The following is a 17,151-nucleotide window of genomic DNA, read 5'->3' on the forward strand; positions in this document are numbered from 1 at the left end:
TGCCTGAGGAAAACACAGAGCAGCTTTGTGGCCATCGGAGGCTGAGGTCCCGAAGCCCAGTGCCCAGTGTGCAGAAAGGCAGATTGTACCTTGCAGACACAGCTTTCTGGGTGCACCCACAGAGAGTGTCTGTAGGCACTGACCTGGCCTTGCTGAGAGTGGGGTATCCCCAACACCTGGACGCTGCTGGCTCCCACTTTCAACCTTAGGAGCTCTCTTGTCTCAGGCAGAATCACCAGGAGAAATGTTGGGTGGGGAAGGGGTGGTAGCATGGAGAGTAGAGTGATCAGGACTGCCAGACCAAGCCAGGGAGAGTAGTGTGATCAGGACTGCTAGACCAAACCAGGTTCTGTCTGCTCACTGCCTGTTCCCCCACAGCCCGTGCTGTGTCTGTCCCTGGGATCCCTCGGGTGCAAGAGGCAGAGCCTGTGATGGCTGTGATGCAATTTCAACAAACGTCCTGTGAATTCTAGGCCAGAGGGAGGAAGAGGCCTGAGTTGGCAGGTCCCACTCCAGTGGGGCTCACTTTGGTCCCAGAGTGGCCATCCCAGCTCCATGGGGTTCCTTGCAATGCTGTTCCAGTGCCTGCTTCCCTCATTCCTCTGGGCAGTAGGCATAGCCACAACCCACACCACCCTGCTGTCCTGGTGCTGTCGTCACACGGGCAACTGTGTGTGGGGCTCCTGGGCCAACTGTGAGTTCCAGAGGGCTCTGTGGCCATATTGCCCTATGCCTGGCAGGTGCCTGGTGCTTGAGGGAGGTGTGCTTGGTATCTATCTGCAGGGAGATGGTGCTCTCGAGAGCCCCCCCCCCAGCCCGCCTACCACACCACTGGGCTCCAGCATGGCCCCATTTATGCCTTTGATAGATGCAGGAGACCCCTGCTACCCCCTCCCCCACTCTCCCACTTCAGCTCTTCCACCCTGAAGCTTCCTGGTTGTGGCATCTGGGATTGGCTGGTGGGCCTGTTCCTATGGGCAGCCCTCTGTGATGTCACAGACTGTGGGAAGCTCCTCTTGCCCACTCACCCCACGCTGCTCTCTGCAGGGCCCCTGTGCACACTTTGGTGATTGTGGGCATTTCTTTCTTTCTTTTTTTAAAAATTTATTTATTTGGGGGGGTTCATTGACAGTACAAGAAACCAGTTTACACTGATTGCATTTGTTAGGTAAAATCCCTCTTACAATCATGTCTTGCCACCAAAAGGTGTGGCACACACCAAGACCCCAGCCCCTCCCTCCTTCCCTCTCTGCTCTCCCCTTCCCCCACCCCCCACTGTGTCATTAATTGTCCTCATATCAAAATTGAGTACATAGGATTCGTGCTTCTCCATTCTTGTGATGCTTTACTAAGAACAATGTGTTCCACTTCCATCCAGGTTAATAGAAAGGCTGTAAAGTCTCCATTTTTTTAACGACTGAATAGTATTCCATGGTGTACATATACCCCAGCTTGTTGATCCATTCCTGGGTTGAGGGGCATTTAGGCTGTTTCCACATTTGGTGATTGTAAATTGAGCTGCAATAAACAGTCTAGTGCAAGTGTCCTTATTATAAAAGGATTTTTTTCCTTCTGGGTAGATACCCAGTAATGGGATTGCAGGATCAAATGGGAAGTCTAGCTTGAGTTCTTTGAGGGTTCTCCATACTTCCTTCCAAAAAGGTTGTATCAGTTTGCAGTCCCACCAGCAGTGTAAAAATGTTCCCTTCTCTCCACATCCATGCCAGCATCTGCAGTTTTGAGATTTTGTGATGTGGATCATTCTTGCTGGGGTTAGATGGTATCTCAGGGTGGTTTTGATTTACATTTCTCTAATAATTAGGGATGATGAGCATTTTTCATGTGTTTGTTAGGCATTCATTTGTCTTTAGAGAAGGTTCTATTCTCTCTCTGCCCATTGATATATGGGATTGTTGGCTTTTTTTATGTGGATTAATTTGAGTTCTCTATAAATCCTAGTTATCAAACTTTTGTCTGATTCAAAATATGCAAACATCCTTTCCCATTATGTAGTTTGTCTATTTGCTTTGGTTGTTGTCTCCTTAGCTGTACAGAAGCTTTCCAGTTTAATTAAGTCCCATTTGTTTATTTTTATTGTTGTTGCAATTGTCACAGCAGTCTTCTTCATGAAGTCTTTCCCAGGCCGATATCTTCCAGTGTTTTTCCTATGCTTTCTTTGAGGATTTTTATTATTTCATGGCTTAAACTTAAGTCCTTTATCTATCTTGAATCAATTTTTGTGAGTGGAGAAAGGCGTGGGTCCAGTTTCAGTCTTTTACATGTGGATATCCAGTTCTCCCAGCTCCATTTATTGAATAGGGAGTCTTTCCCCCAGTGTATGTTCTTATTTGGTTTATCAAAGATTAGGTGGTTATAAGATGTTAGTTTCATTTCCTGGTTTTCTATTCGATTCCAAATGTCTATGTCTCTATTTTTGTGCCAGTACCATGCTGTCTTGACCACTATGGCTTTGTAGTACAGCCTAAAATGTGGTATGCTGATACCCCGGCTTTGTTTTTATTACTAAGAACTGTCTTAGCTATACGGTTTTTTTTCTGGTTCCATACAAAATGCAGAATCATTTTTTCCACATCTTGAAAGTATGATGTTGGTATTTTAATAGGGATGGCATTGAATTGGTACATTGCTTTGGGAATTTAACAATTTTAACAATGTTGATTCTTCCCAGCCATGAGCATGGTATGGTCTTCCATTTGTTAATATCCTCTGCTATTTCCTTTCTTAGGGTTTCATAATTTTTCTTATAGAGGTCCTTCACCTCTTTTGTTAGGTATATTCCTAGGTATTTCATTTTCTTTGAAGCTATGGTGAAGGGAATTGTGTCCTTAATCAGCCTTACAAAGTCTTCTGATATGTAGACATTGATTTTATACCCTGAGACATAACTGTATTTTTTGAGACTCCCAGGAGTCTTGTGGTTGAGCCTTTGGAGTTCTCTAAGTATAAGATCATATCATCAGCAAAGAGGGAGAGTTTGAGCTCCTCTGCTCCCATTTGGATGCCCTTTATTTCCTTGTCTTGCCTAATTGTATTGGCTGGAACTTCCAGCACTATGTTGAATAGTAATGGTGACAGAGGACAACCTTGTCTGGTTCCAGCTCTAAGAGGAAAAGCTTTCAGTTTTACTCCATTCAGTAAAATATTATCTGTGGCTTTGTCATAGATAGCTTTGATCAGTTTAAGAAATCCACCACCTATGCCTATACTCTTCAGTGTTCTAAGTAGAAAAGGATGCTGGATTTTATCTAATGCCTTTTCTGCATCTATTGAGAGGATCCTATGGTCTTTGTTTTTGCTTCTGGTGATACGGTGAATAATGTTTATGGACTTATGTATATTAAACCAGCCTTGCATCCCTGGGATGAAAACTACTTGATCATGATGTATGACTTTTTTGATGATTAGCTGTCATCTATTGGCTAGGATTTTATTGAGAATTTTTACATCTATATTCATTAGTGAAATTGGTCTGAAATTCTCCTTTTTAGTTGGGTCTTTTCCTGGTTTTGGTATCAGGGTGATGTTTGCTTCATAGAACATGTTGAGAAAGATTCCTTCCTCTTCAATTTTTTGGAATAATTTCTGCAGTATAGGAATAAGCTCTTCCTTGAAGATTTGATAGAATTCTGGTGTGAAGCCATCCAGACCAGGGCATTTTTTTGTTGGAAGATTTTTTATTGTTTCTTGAAACAATTTTTTATTGTTTCAATCTCTGTGCTTGAAATTGGTCTGTTCAAGAGCTCTATTTCTTCCTGGCTAAGTCTAGGGAGAGGGTGTGATTCCAAATATTGATCCACTTCCTTCACATTGTCAAATTTCTGGGCATAGAGTTTCTGGTTGTATTCAGAGATAATCTCTTGTATCTCTGTGGCATCTGTTATTATTTCCCTTTTATCATTTCTGACTGAGGTTATTAGAGATTTTACTTTTCTATTTCTAGTTAGTCTGGCTGAAGGTTTATTTATTTTATTTATTTTTTTAAAAAACCAACTCTTTGTTTCATTAATTTTCTGAATGATTCTTTTGTTTTCGATTTCATTGATCTCTGATTTAATTTTGGATATTTCTTTTCTTCTGCTGGGTTTAGGCTTAGATTGTTCTTCTTTTTCTAATTCCTTAAGGTGGGTTGTGAGTTTGTTGATGTGCTCTCTTTCTGTTTTTCGAATGTAGGCATCTAAAGTGATACATTTTCCTCTCAGAACTGCTTTTGCAGTATCCCACAGGTTTTGGTAGCTTGTGTCTTCATTGTTGTTATGCTCAAGGAAGTTAATGATTTCCTCTCTTATTTCTTCCTGCACCCAACTGTCATTCAACAGAAGGTTGTTTAATTTCCATGCCTTTGTGTGGGGTTGAACATTTTTTGTTGGAGTTGAGTTCCACCTTTAGTGCCTTGTGGTCTGAGAAGATACAAGGTAAAATTTCAGTCTTTTGATTCTGTTGAGGATTGTTTTATGTCCTAGGATATGATCAATTTTGGAGAATGTTCCATGGGGCAATGAGAAGAATGTATATTCTTTAGCTTTGGGATGGAGTGTTCTATATGTATCTATCAAGCTCAGTTGTTCTAGAGGCTCATTCAAGTCCCTTACATCTTTGTTTAATTTCTGTTTAGAGGATCTGTCCAGCTTTAAGAGGAGTGTTAAAGTTCCCTGTTGTTATGGTGTTATAAGATATCATATTGCTCAGACTGAGTAAGGTCTGTTTCAAGAATCTGGAAGTATTTAAGTTGGGTGCATAAATATTTAGAATTGAAACATTGTATTTTTCCCTTGATCAATATAAAGTGACCATCTTTGTCTTTTTTGACTTTAGTTGCTTTAAATCTGCATGTGTCTAAAAATAAGATTGAAACTCCTCTTTTCTTCTGAATTCCGTTTGCCTGAAAAATTGTCTTCCAACCCTTAACTTGGAGTTTTAATTTGTCTTTTGAGGCTAGGTGTGTTTCCTGCAGACAGCAAATGGATGGCTTGTGTTTTTTAATCCACTCAGCCAATCTATGCCTCTTCAGTGGGATATTCAAGCCAGTAACATTTATTGAGATAATTGATAAGTGTGGTAGTATTGTATTCATCTTATTTTGTAAGAGTCAATTGCTTAGTTTTATCTTTTGCATCAGTGTGGAAGTTAGGTTCTGTTCTTTAATTTCTGAGTTCTTACTTTGCTGTTGATCCATTGTGATGGTCAGTGTGTAGAACAGGTTGAAGTCTTTCCTGTAGAGCTGGTCTTGTGAATTTCCTCAATGTTTGTATATCAGTAAATTATTTGATTTCTCTGTCAAATTTAAAGCTTACCTTAGCAGGATATAGAATTCTGGGCTGGAAATTGTTCTGTTTAAGCAGATTAAAGGTTGATGACCATTGTCTTCTGGCTTGAAAAATTTCATTAGAGAAGTCTGCAGTCACCCTGATGGATTTGCCCTGTAGGTCAACTGGCACCTACTTCTGGCAGCTTGAAGAATCTTTTCTTTTGTCTTAACTTTGGACAGGTTCATCACAATGTGTCTTGGAGAAACTCAGTTAGAGTTGAGGTGAGCCCTCTGAAAGGAGTTTGTCAGAATCTTTGGTGATATTTGGGAAATTTTCATTTATAATATCCTCTAGTATGGCTTCCATTCCCCTGGTGTGTTCTTCCCCTTCTGGGATACCTATGAGTCATATGTTTGAATGCTTCATAAAGTCCCATAATTGTGTCAGTGAACATTCTGCTTCTCTCTCTTCTTTTCTGCCTCTTTAACTATCTGGGTTATCTCAAGAGCTTTGTCCTCTACCTCTGAGATTCTTTCTTCTGTGTGGTCTAATCTGTTGTTGATACTTTCTATTGCATCTTTAAGTTCCCTAATTGATTGCTTCAGTTCCTTCAGCTCTGCTATGTCCTTTTCTATATTCTTCATATCGTTCATCTCTTATTTGATTCTGGTTTTGGATTTCATTTTGGTTATCTTCCACTTTATCAGCAGTTTCCTTCATTGTTTCCATCATTTCCTTCATTGTTTTCATCATCTGTATTCTAAATTCCCCTTCTGTTATTTCTAACATTTCTTTATAGATGGAACCCTCTGCAGAGGCTACCTCACAGTCCTTTGGGAGGGGGAGTTGCTCTGGATTGGTATTTCATGTTGCCAGGATTTTTCTGCTGATTCTTCCTCATGAGTGTTTTCTTTTATCTGTTTCCTTGCCCTAATTTTCCTCTCACTTCCTCTTGCTCTTTACGTTACCATGCCTCTGGACTAGGGCTTTGATGAGTCCCAGTGTGCCAAAACTGGTCTCACTCTATGCCTCCAAGGGCCAAGGCTGTAAGGTATCTCAGTCCTCACCTTTAGGCTTCTCAGTCACTAGATTACTTGTCCAAGGTCTCCTGCCCAATCCTTGCTCTGTGACCCTGAGGGCAGAGCTTGCCAGGGCAGTTCTCCCACGATGGCTCCTTGTGGCCCACAGCCCAACACTATTAGCTCCATCTGGCTCTGGGGCTCAGTCCGGGGCCCTAGACAATGCTTAAAGTCCTCTGCACTCTTGCCCAAGTTCTCTCAAGGTAGTTCAACTGAGCGCCAAGTCCAAAAAAAACCCAAAACAGTTCACAGGTAAGGCCTTTCCAGTTTGCAATCTTACTGCCACTGTACTTACAGCTGCTGGAGGGATTAGACTGAATGAACACATGCAACCACTTACCAGTTCTCCACGGCTTTTGTCCCCTCATGGGGTCCAGAAGTCTCTCACTGACTCCCTGTGTCCCCAAAAGGATGTTTCTGGGCTGATCCCACCAGCCAGAGATGCGTGGAAGTCTTCTCTCCCCAGTCTTACTGTGCCCAGTTGGCCGCCATCTTGCTCTTACTCTTATTGTGGGCATTTCTACAACATCCAAGAAACTTGAGCCTCCTCTTGTGCACAGAGTGGCAAGTGCACATGGTGTGTGGTCACATAGCAGAGCTTGTGTGTGCACATGCGTGCTCACTCACACCTATGCATGTATGCACACGAATGCAACACATGCCCACATGTATGTACTCACATGCATGCATTCTCACAATACACATGTGCACATGCATTTGTACATATGCCTGTGCACACACACCCTGCATGATTGCATGAGCTGCTGCAGCTGCTCCCTCCTTCTGAGGGACTGGGTCCTGGCAGAGTACTGGGCAGCTGTTGTTGGGGGCAAGGCCTTCCACTCAGGTCCCCTGCCTGCTCTTCTCCATCTGGACTGGGGGACAGTCCAGATCCTTCTCCAACTCTGGATGACAGAGGATTTAGGCCCTTCAGGAGCCATGGTCTAGCTGGCACAGGCCTGGGGCAGGGGCCCAACATGGGGAGGGGCTCTGAGTGGTGGGCACTAAGGGGTACCCTCCCCCAGCCCTCTGGGGTCTCACAGGAACACAGGTAGATGTTTGCACTGCCCACCTGCCCCAGGGCTCTTGGCTTGTACCTGGCTGGCTCAGGGCCCCTTGGCTCAGAGGATGGTCTCCCCTCTTGGGGAGCTTGAGCTCCTTTGCCTGGAAGCTGAGTCACAGGGAAGGTGCCCAGAGGCAAAAAGCCCTGACCTAGGGCAGTGGCTAAGCAATGGCTATCCACAGTGTATGCCAGGATCCCTGAGCCCACTCTAGTCCTGCCCAGATGCCAAGGGGCACCCACCCCACCTGACATGTGTCCCACCTGAGCAGGTGCCAACTGACAGCCTGTGCCCAGGTGTAGCCTGGCCCCAGGGGCTGAGTATTTCCTGCCAACCCTAAAGGACCCCGAGGGTCTTAGTCTGAGACCCTGCCCACTGAGAGCATATCGGGGGCACTGGCTGAGCTGTTCGCTTTTCTTATCTAACCTATCCTCTCTGCCCCGGGCCATGGATACAAAACAAGTTCAGGGGGCTGAATAACCCATTCAAATACCCTTCCAGGGGTCACCCCAAGAGCTGACCCCACAGCACCAGCCTAGAGCAGCTCCAGTGTGTGCCTAGAAGCCCTGAGGCCAGGCCTCGGGTACCCTGAGACCAGCTTCACTTTCCAACCAGACTGTCTGTGAGCCACAGGGCCTGGTAGGGGTGGGGTGGGACCTACAGGCCTCTTTGCATGGCTGCGGCCAGGGGTGAGGGTGAGGGTAGGGGCAGGCTGCAGGGGCTCCAGCGCTGGGCTCTGGACATAAGTGGGGAGGTTCCTGGCCTGCCTGGTGGCTGCAGGGTTGGAGCAGGGGGTCTGGTGAGGGACGTTTGGAATGAGCCTCAGCTGGCTATACCCAGTATGACCCCTGGAGTATGTTTGCACCATGCTGGTACCCTCACCACATCCCAGGCAGGAGCTGCCTTGGTGAGAGGTAGGCAGGGATGGGAGGGTGGTTCTGGCATTACTGGCAGTGGCGGCTGGTGGGCAGACATGGTACAGAAGGCCTGTGTCCTCTGAAGATGTCCGGTCTGGCCACGGGCCTCATTCCAGACTCCCAGGACAGACTCAAAATGTGGCTCAGCCCCACCCCTAGAAGCCTCAGACTCTCCAGCTCTCAGGGTGGGGTCAGGCCCCAGCTAAACTGCCTTGACAGCCAGGCCACTCCCCAGCCCAAACAACATGTTTGCATCAGATAAGGTGGTGGCAGGGAGGTGGTGTCATTCCAGGAGGAGGCTGGAGGGACAGCAGGGTTGGCCTAGGCAGGCACTCAGTGCTGCTGGGGGCTGGGGGCCAAGCAGACACGGGGAGCTGGCTAGGGGTATTGTCTCCTGAGCGATGGCCCTGGACAGAGGCTCACTCCTACTGCTGGTCCTTGGCCTCAGCGTGGCTGGTGCCCAGAAGATGCTAGAAGAAGTGCCAGTGCAGCCGGGCTTTGAGGCACAGAAGGTGAGTTCCTGGCTCAGGTTCCCAGAGTCCAGCTGGAAAAAAATTGGGGCAGGATTGGGGGACTCAGGCCCAGCCTGGCACTGGGGGGGGGGTCTGTGGGTTGGAGCGGTGCCCCTGGGCCTTGGCCATTACAGCCCACCAAGAAGTCCCTGAAGGTGGCAGGGCAGTGGCTGGAGAAGCAAAGCACTTGGGTCCTGGTGGGGACAGTGTCCACCCTAGGAAGTTCATGGCCAGCCCTGGGGATGGGGATGATGTGGGGTCAGCTGGCTCAACCCAGAACTAGACAGGGAAGGGCCAGTAAGGGGAGGAGCTAAGGGACAGGGGATCCTGTGGGCTGGTAGGGTGGAGGCACGTACCCCCATGAAGAAGGAGGGAAGGAAGGAAGGGAGGGAGGGAGGGAAGCTCACCCCACACCTGGCACCTCAGGTGGACACTAGGCAGTATAGAGGGAGGGGATGATTGCCCACACAGCCCCAGGGAGGGGCACGGAGTGGAGAGCAGACAGAGCCTTGGGTGCCACATGGTGGGGACTAGCTGGCCTCACGCACCTACAGGTGGAGGGACGCTGGTTCACCCTCCGGCTGGCGGCCAGCCACGCAGACCTGGTGTCTCCAACTGACCCACTGAAGGTCTCTCTCCACTCCATCCATGCCAGGGATGGTGGGGACATGGAGTTCCTGCTGTTTTGGAAGTAAGTGTGGGCCTGGCCACTCCCCCCAGCACACGGGCACTGGTTCTCAGACCTGGGGGAGAGTGACAGTTGAAAGAGCCATGGAGACACATAGCACCAAGCTGGGGCCTGACCCCACCCTGAGAGCTGGAGAGTCTGAGGCTTCTAGGGGTGGGGCTGGTAGGAAAGACACACACAGCCCAGCCACAGGGGCTGTGGCCAGTCCCTGCAGAGGTGCCCACTGGGGATGGGGACCTCTGTAGCCATAGCTTTCAGTGGCAAAGTGAGCCCTGGGCCTGGCATTTTAATGTGTGACCTCTGGTGTTGAAGAGTTGCCCACTTGTTCCCAGCAAATGATGCTGGGCCTACTAGCTGCTTAGCACAGCACCCCTCTCTGCCTGCGGACCAGCCCACTGAGCTGTGACACTGTTGACCCATATCCTGGCAGAGGCTTAGTCATAGACACCCTCGGTGCACTGTGGAATCCCAGAGGTCTTTTGGCACAGAGCTCTTCACCCCAGATGAGAGACTGAGACCTGTTCCTTCCAGGAGGTTTGGCTTCATCCCATAGATAGGGAAGACCTTGCTTCCCCACTGCTGCCAAGGGGCCCTCCAGCCCCGTCCCCACACCCTGTGGACACTCTTTCTCCTGATGTATGGCCATGGTGTGTGTGCCAGTCAGAGGCCATCCTGAGCCTGGGGAGCTGAGAGCCTCAGGGAGGCTGCCAGGACCCTGTATAGAGGCGATTGCCCTGGTGGAGAGCCCTGTGCTGGCCACAGTGACCTGCATAGGGTAATGGGGACAGTAAGAGGGGCAGGCCTGAATCCCCTTCCTTTGTCCCAGAGGAGAGGGTATGTGTGGACGAGAAAACATCACTGTGCACGCCACTGAGCTGCAAGGCCAGTACCACGGCTCCTGTGAGTATCACTTCCAGTGGGAGGCAAGGGCACAGTCCTGGCCATGATGGGGGGAATGGAGGGATCTCGCAGTCCTCTTGGTGGCATCGTGCTTTCCACTGGGGACCCGGGGCCCTAGGATGGAGGAGGGAGGTGTCACTCATCACCAGCTGGGGTCTCCCACAGCCGAGGTGGGCAGCATGGACGCCTGTTTTGTCAGCACCGACTATAGAAACCTTATTCTCTACGTGCGCTTTGAGGATGGGCAGGTGACCAGCCTGTGGGCGCTGCTGGGTAGGTGGCTGATGTCCCTCAGCACTGACCAGAGTGGCACCTGGTCCCCAGATGGGAGGGAGGGACCACTGAGCTTGCTTTCAGGGAGGGGGGTGCAGGGGAGGGAGTGCAGATACCGAGGGGCTGCCACAGCCTAAGTGCTAGGCAGGGGAGCACTGGGGGACAGGGGCAGCTCAAGTAGGGGCCCAGCGCAGCTGAGAAGGGTGGGGTGGGACCTGGTGCCAAGTGTGGGGCCCTCTGGGTGTCCTCCAAGGTGGACCTGGCCTGACTCACTGCTTCAAGGGGCATGTCCCCTGCTGCAGTCAGCCTCCTGGGGCTTACCTCGGGGAAGGGGCCAAGGCTCCCTGGGCCTCGGTCCCTCACCACCATCTCTATGATCTCAGGGCGTAGAGTGATTGAGAACCCCCAGTGGCTGGGGAAATATCTCGGGTATGTGGAGAGATTCCACCTGCAGGAGGCACCTGTCTTCAACACCAACGGTAAGTGCCACTAGGGGCTGCAAGGAGGGCCCTGGGCCTGGACTCGCTGGTCTGCAGGCCCAGAGTGATGATAGTCACAGACCAGCACCATCAAGGACTCTGTCTGTGCTGGGCGGTCTGCCTGCCTGGCCTTGAGTAGTCCAAGTGACCCAGTGATGTGGGCCCAGTGCTGTCTCCCTGCACAGATGTGACTCAGAAACATGCAGTGACGAGGCAAAAGTCACATAGCCAGGAGGAGGAGGGTGAGGAGGAGCTGGAAGTGGCTCAGATCTCCTGGGTCCTGAGCCAAGTGCCCCACCAGTCTCTCCCCTGTGCCACCTCTCTGTGCATCGTTCAGTTGATCAACAAACACACTGGCCAGGCCTGTTCTGGGAGTTTGCAATGTGCTTAGACCTAGATAGACATTTTCCATCCTTGTGCAGGTTATGTAGTGGCAAGCATTATAACAACGTGATTTGTCAGAAACAAGGGCTCAGGGGTTGGGGAGGAGACCCAGAGCAGGGTTTGGGGAGTGTGGCCAGAGTGTGAGTGTGGGAACAGCCAGGGTAGACAGCCCGAGGGAAAATGGGGAGGAAGCCCCAGGTTGCCTGGGTCTTGCAGCTGGAATGGTGGCTGGAGCAGAGGGGCACAGGGGCAAGATCCAAGGGTAGGTGGGGCTGTGTGGGGCCTAGGGACCCCTCAAGGACTGGCAGGACACAGCCTCCATGAGGGGCTGGACAGCAGGACTAAGGTGATCCCAGTGAGAGACTCTTCTGTCTTGTGTGATTGATGATTGTTTGGTTTTAAAATGAATGAAGACTCACAATGGTTTCCTCTTCCCTCCGCAGGCCAATGCCCCCCACCCCAAGCCTAGGTCCAGCCCCTTCCTGTACCCTCCTGCCTGGCCTTGGCCCTTATATTGCCCTTGGCTTCTCTCCCCCTTCACCTTGGCCTATGGCTGGGACTCATCCTGAGGGCCAGAGAAAGCCCCAGCCTACAGCTCCTGCCTCTGTTTTTGTCTCTCTCCCCTGCAGGGAAGGGCTCCTCCCTCTCCCTGGCTCACCAAGTCCTCCACCAGCAGGCAAGGGATTGGCACATTTCCCAGCCTGGACCCTGGGCTTGAAGAAGATGGGGAGGTGGTGGTGAGGAGGGGTCACATGGCCCCCAAGCTCCTAGCCCACATGTCTAGGCTTCCCCCAAATGGAGACGAGTGCTGCAGCAAGAGCTGATGGAGACCCGTGTCCTTCAGGACACTGCTGCCAGGTGAACAAGGGCTGGTGCACCTGTCCACAGGTGAGCCACACAGGTCAATGCCCACTCCTCAGAGCCAAGAGCCCTTCGGATGGTCCTCACTTCTGCTCCTGACGGGGCAGGGGCCACCCTCTGGTGTGGCAGGCTCTGAGGAGTCTGGGCTGGAGCCCTTAACACCCCCTATCTGGAAATGCATGAGACAGGCATGGCTGGTGCCTGCCCTGGAAACCCCTGGCAAAGCCACACTTCAGCACGGTCTTCTCCTCTGCCTCAATCAGCTACGTGAAATAAACAGTTGGAATTAAACTCAAAGGCTGCCCTTAACATGACACTCAGCTGACGCCAGCAGCTCCTGCATTCTGCCCGTGATCTGGCCCGACCAGGAAAACATGGGGAAAAACCAGAATTGCTAAGTGCGTGTCATACACTGAACAGACACACTGTGGGTGAAGATAGTGAAAAATATCCTTGTCCCAGAGCACTAAAAAAAGGACTTGCGTAAAGAGGGACGTGGTATTTCTTCATATTTCTCGACAGCATAAAGATTTAGTAAACTTCAAATTAATCTACATATCTGCAGACCTTCAATCAATATTTTAAGGGATTTTTCCCCAAACTGAAAACCTGAATCTAAAATTTACATGAAAGCATGAAATAATTTTGAAATGTTTTAAAAAGAAGACTAATTTGAATGGTCCTAAATTGTCCTAATATAAAGCCACAGTGATGAGACCCGTGTGGCTTTAGGTCAGGGGCAGAAGGGTCAGTGAAACGAAGCCTAAGTGTCTAACACTCAACACAGCACTGTGGCTGTCCTAAAAAGCGTGACTTATTCGATAAAAATAGAGTTGAAGGAAATGAATGACAAATGGGGAAAATATCTCACCGCACGTGTTATCTTAACACTAATTTCCAGCTCTGAGTAGAGTAATGTTGAAAATTCTGTGATTTCCATAACTGGGGAGTGGGACAGTAAAAGTAAGAAGAGTCTTTTGTTGAGTCTCTCTGGTTCATCTGTGTTGCGTCACTTACTGAACAGGCTCCATCACAAGCCTCATCAACCCCAGCACTGAAAAACAGGCTACATATTTGAGGAAGGAGCTAATGTTTATTTTTTTCCTTTACATGTAATACATTTCCATTTTGTGAATATACTTTTTTTCCTGGAATAGAGTCTTTCTACACTTAAGAAAATTAATTCTATTTCCAAAGGATTTCCAAGCTGCCTATACTACAAAATGGCATTGCTCTTGTGCATTTTGGGTGTGCCGTCTCATCCTTTGATTGGATCGTTCACAATGGCAAGAGGAAAAATTTCTTCTGGAAGGGTGTGAATTTTTATGCCTCTAAAAAGTGGAAAGTTACAAGGCATCCTATATTTATAAAGAATTGCTTTGATTCACTAATAGTTCATAAACCTAAGGAAATCATTAGATTTCCTCTTAGGATGATGTACCACCCTAACGGACCGAATCTCTGCAGGGGGGTAGAAGGCAGCATCCCAGTTGTATTCTGGCGATAACACCTTGGTGGGTTTGTTGATGAAAAAGTATTTGTTCAGGTACCTTTCATAAGTGCTGTTAAGCCCCTTCTCGATGTCGAGAATGATTCTGTTGAGACAGTCCTCGATGAGGCTCAGGATCATGTTGGGGGTGCCGCCAATCACAGACCCATCATAGTAGAAGTCCCCCTGCCCTAATGGTATGTAAGCAGCTGAGTTTGGCCTCCTCTCGTAAGGTAAATTGTTGGTATTTCTAAAATACCACCATGTGTGGAGCTGAGCCACAGACGTGCCCAGGGTCTCCACCCCAAACTCGCTCTGGAAGACCTGGTTGACTGTCATGCTGAAGAGAAAGTCCACCTCACCCTCAATGTGGCTCACGATGTACTCCCCCAGACCCTTCATCTGCATCAGGCGCACGTTGTACCACCAGCCGTCCTTGCTTATCGGGAGCACTCTGAGTGTTCGCAGAGGGCCCAGCTGTATTTCCGGCACCTTGAAGAAGATGTCTGCTATGATATAGAAGATGACTCTGTACCCGGACATGAAGTACAGGTTTGCCGACTTCAAGAATATCTTCAGGTACTGGTGTGCAGGCCTGGGACACACATGGAGGAAGGGACTTATTCTCCTGCACTTCCTCAGGAGAAGGGATGCCATCAGACACTGCCCAACACCCAACACAGGTGTTGCTGGTGTTGAAGGGTCCCCACAGCAAGGGCAGAGAAGTTGTGTCTGTGGTGAGTTCAGCTGAATTGGTGGGTGCAAGAAAAGGGAATGAGAGCCAAAGGGACATTAGCCAGGACATTCCCAAGTGGCATGGAGGACCTGGCCACAGCAGGGGAAACAACCACTATACACATTTTGTACAAGACACCCAGAAAAAATAGTTAGCATCAATAATGGCAAGTTCTTTGGAGGCAGATGGCCCATGCATGTTTTTCCTTGCTTTTCCTAAATAAAACAGGGCAAAGGTTAGTGGCACCTACCCGCTAGGAGCAAAGACAGCAAGGCCCACTGTGATGTTCTGTCTGCTGTAGTAGTTCTCCAGGGCCTGCCTGTCAAAAGTCCCATCCCATATGACTGGAGCAAGCCAGTCCGTCATCGTCACGACATCAAGGCGGTTTCTGCAGAACAAACAAGAAATGGGTCACTAAGGTGGTGGCAGGCACACTAGAGGGTCACTGTTGCTTAGCAGCACCCACCATGTGCCAGGCTCCATGTCGGTGTGAATAGGTCACTCATTCTGTCCCCTCGATGCCCAGGTGAGCCCAGGCACCACCTTTCCTGAGCTTTAATGCAGCTCAAAACTAGGCTTCACAGAGTCAGAAGTTCCCCAGGAGCCCGGAAGGCAGTAGGGAGGCGGGACAGGGATTCCTCCCTCCCTTTGCATCCCCTTTCCTCTCCCTCCTCTCACTGCCCTTTTCTTAGACACTTCTCAGGATGCCATTTCACATTCCCCTTCACACTTTAAGCCCATCAATGCAACACAGTAGAAATGGGAAGACGAGACCAGAAAGGGAGAGAGACACTTGCTTTCAGTAGTAATGAAACTACCACAGGATTCACATTATGTAAGACCAGTTTAATATTTGAAACTAACTGAAACCACCACATCAAAAGCTAAAAACAGTCACACATCCCTGTCTATGAACACAGAAAAACTATACAAAGTCCAATGCACAATTCATGATAAAATCTCTCAGGAAAAACTAGAAATAGAGGGGAATTACTTCAACTTGGTTAAGAGTGTCTGCACAAATCCCACAGTCAACATGCTGGGTGGAGCAAGACAGATGTGTTCACCTGTGATCAGGAGCATGGCAAGTTCTAACACCACGACAGAAGGGCTGGCTCTTGCAACAAGGCCAGAAAATGGAATAAAAGGCCTCAGGTGGAAAGGAAATGATCACACTGTCCCTGTTTGCAGATTACTTGATTGTCTACACAGAAAATCCTAAGGAAGCTAAAAAAAGAAAAATCTGGAACTAAAAGTGAATTCAGTAAGGGTACACGATGAACACATGAAAAACTAGTCTCCTGGCAGCATCTGTAGCTCAGGGGATAGGGTGTCAGCCACATACACCAAGGCTGGAGGGTTCAAACCTGGCCTGGGCCTGCTGAAACAACAATGACATCTGCAACAACAACAACAAAATAGCCGGGTGTCATGGTGGGTGCCTGAAATCCCAGCTACTCAGGAGGCTGAGGCAAGAGAATCACTTAAGCCCAAGAGTTTGAGGATGCTGTGAGCTGTAACACCACGGCACTCTATGAGGGAGACATAGTGAGACTCTGTCTCAAAAAACAAACAAGCAAACAAACAAAACAAAACAAAACTAGTCTCCTTTCTATATGCTAAATGTGAAAATGCAGTAAGTATTATTAAAAACAAATGCTATTCACAGTTGCTCCAAAGAAAATGAAATACTTCTTCACTATACTGTACAGAACAGTGGTTACTCCCCATCCTCTCCTCCCTGCACTTCGTGGCAAGAACTAATCTACTTTCTGTCTCTGTAGATTGGCTTGTTCTGGAAATATGTTTGATAATATTGTATGGCCATACCACATTCCACTTAACCACTCATCAGCTGATGGATAATTGAGTTATATACACTTTGACCATTATGAATAACGTGACAATGAACACTCATATACAAGTTTTTCTGTGAACATAAGGGTTTTGATTTTTCTGGGTATATGCCTAGAGGTGGAATTGAAGGTGATGTATTGAAGTCTCCAACTATTATTGTTGAATCGTCTATTTCTCCTTTCAATTCTGTTAGTTTTTGCTTGATTTTAGGACTCTGTTGCTAGGTGCAAATGTTCATAATCATTGTAGCTTATTGATAAATTAATGATTTTATTATTACAAAATGTCCTATTTGTCTCTAGCAACAATTTTTATCTTTGTCTATTTTACCTGATGTTAGCATGGCCACTCCAGCTTATGGTTACTGTTTGCATGACATACATTTTTCAAGCCTTTTAGTTAAACCTATTTATGCCTTTGAATTTAGGATGTCTTGTCTAGACAGCATATATACAGTTGGATAATGTTTTTACTCATTCTAACAATATCTGCCTTTTAAGTGGCATGTTCTACACATTTACAAAGTATATTGATATGGTCATTTTGTTATTTGCCTTTTATATCATGTGTTTTTTGTTCTTCTATTCCTCCATTAATGACTTCTATTGTGTTAAATGGGTATTTTTCTTTTCTTTTTTTTTTTTTTTT

At 48.0% G+C, this 17,151-nt stretch overlaps 1 protein-coding gene across 1 annotated transcript in view; it reads right to left on the bottom strand.

The window, feature by feature from the left end:
• Positions 1-13,808: 13,808 nt before the first annotated feature.
• The window catches only part of GLT6D1 (glycosyltransferase 6 domain containing 1), a 12,926-nt gene continuing 9,583 nt past the window's right edge, over positions 13,809-17,151 (bottom strand). The window contains exons 3-4 of the mRNA XM_012808192.1: positions 14,897-15,034; positions 13,809-14,505 (exon numbers count right to left, since the gene is read on the bottom strand). Of these exons, the coding sequence (XP_012663646.1) occupies positions 13,809-14,505; positions 14,897-15,034 (835 nt within the window). The remainder of the gene's footprint in view (positions 14,506-14,896; positions 15,035-17,151) is intronic.

Source organism: Otolemur garnettii, unplaced genomic scaffold (assembly GCF_000181295.1).
Source record: "Otolemur garnettii isolate 467f Iridium unplaced genomic scaffold, OtoGar3 scaffold00087, whole genome shotgun sequence".
Lineage (NCBI taxonomy): Eukaryota > Metazoa > Chordata > Mammalia > Primates > Galagidae > Otolemur > Otolemur garnettii.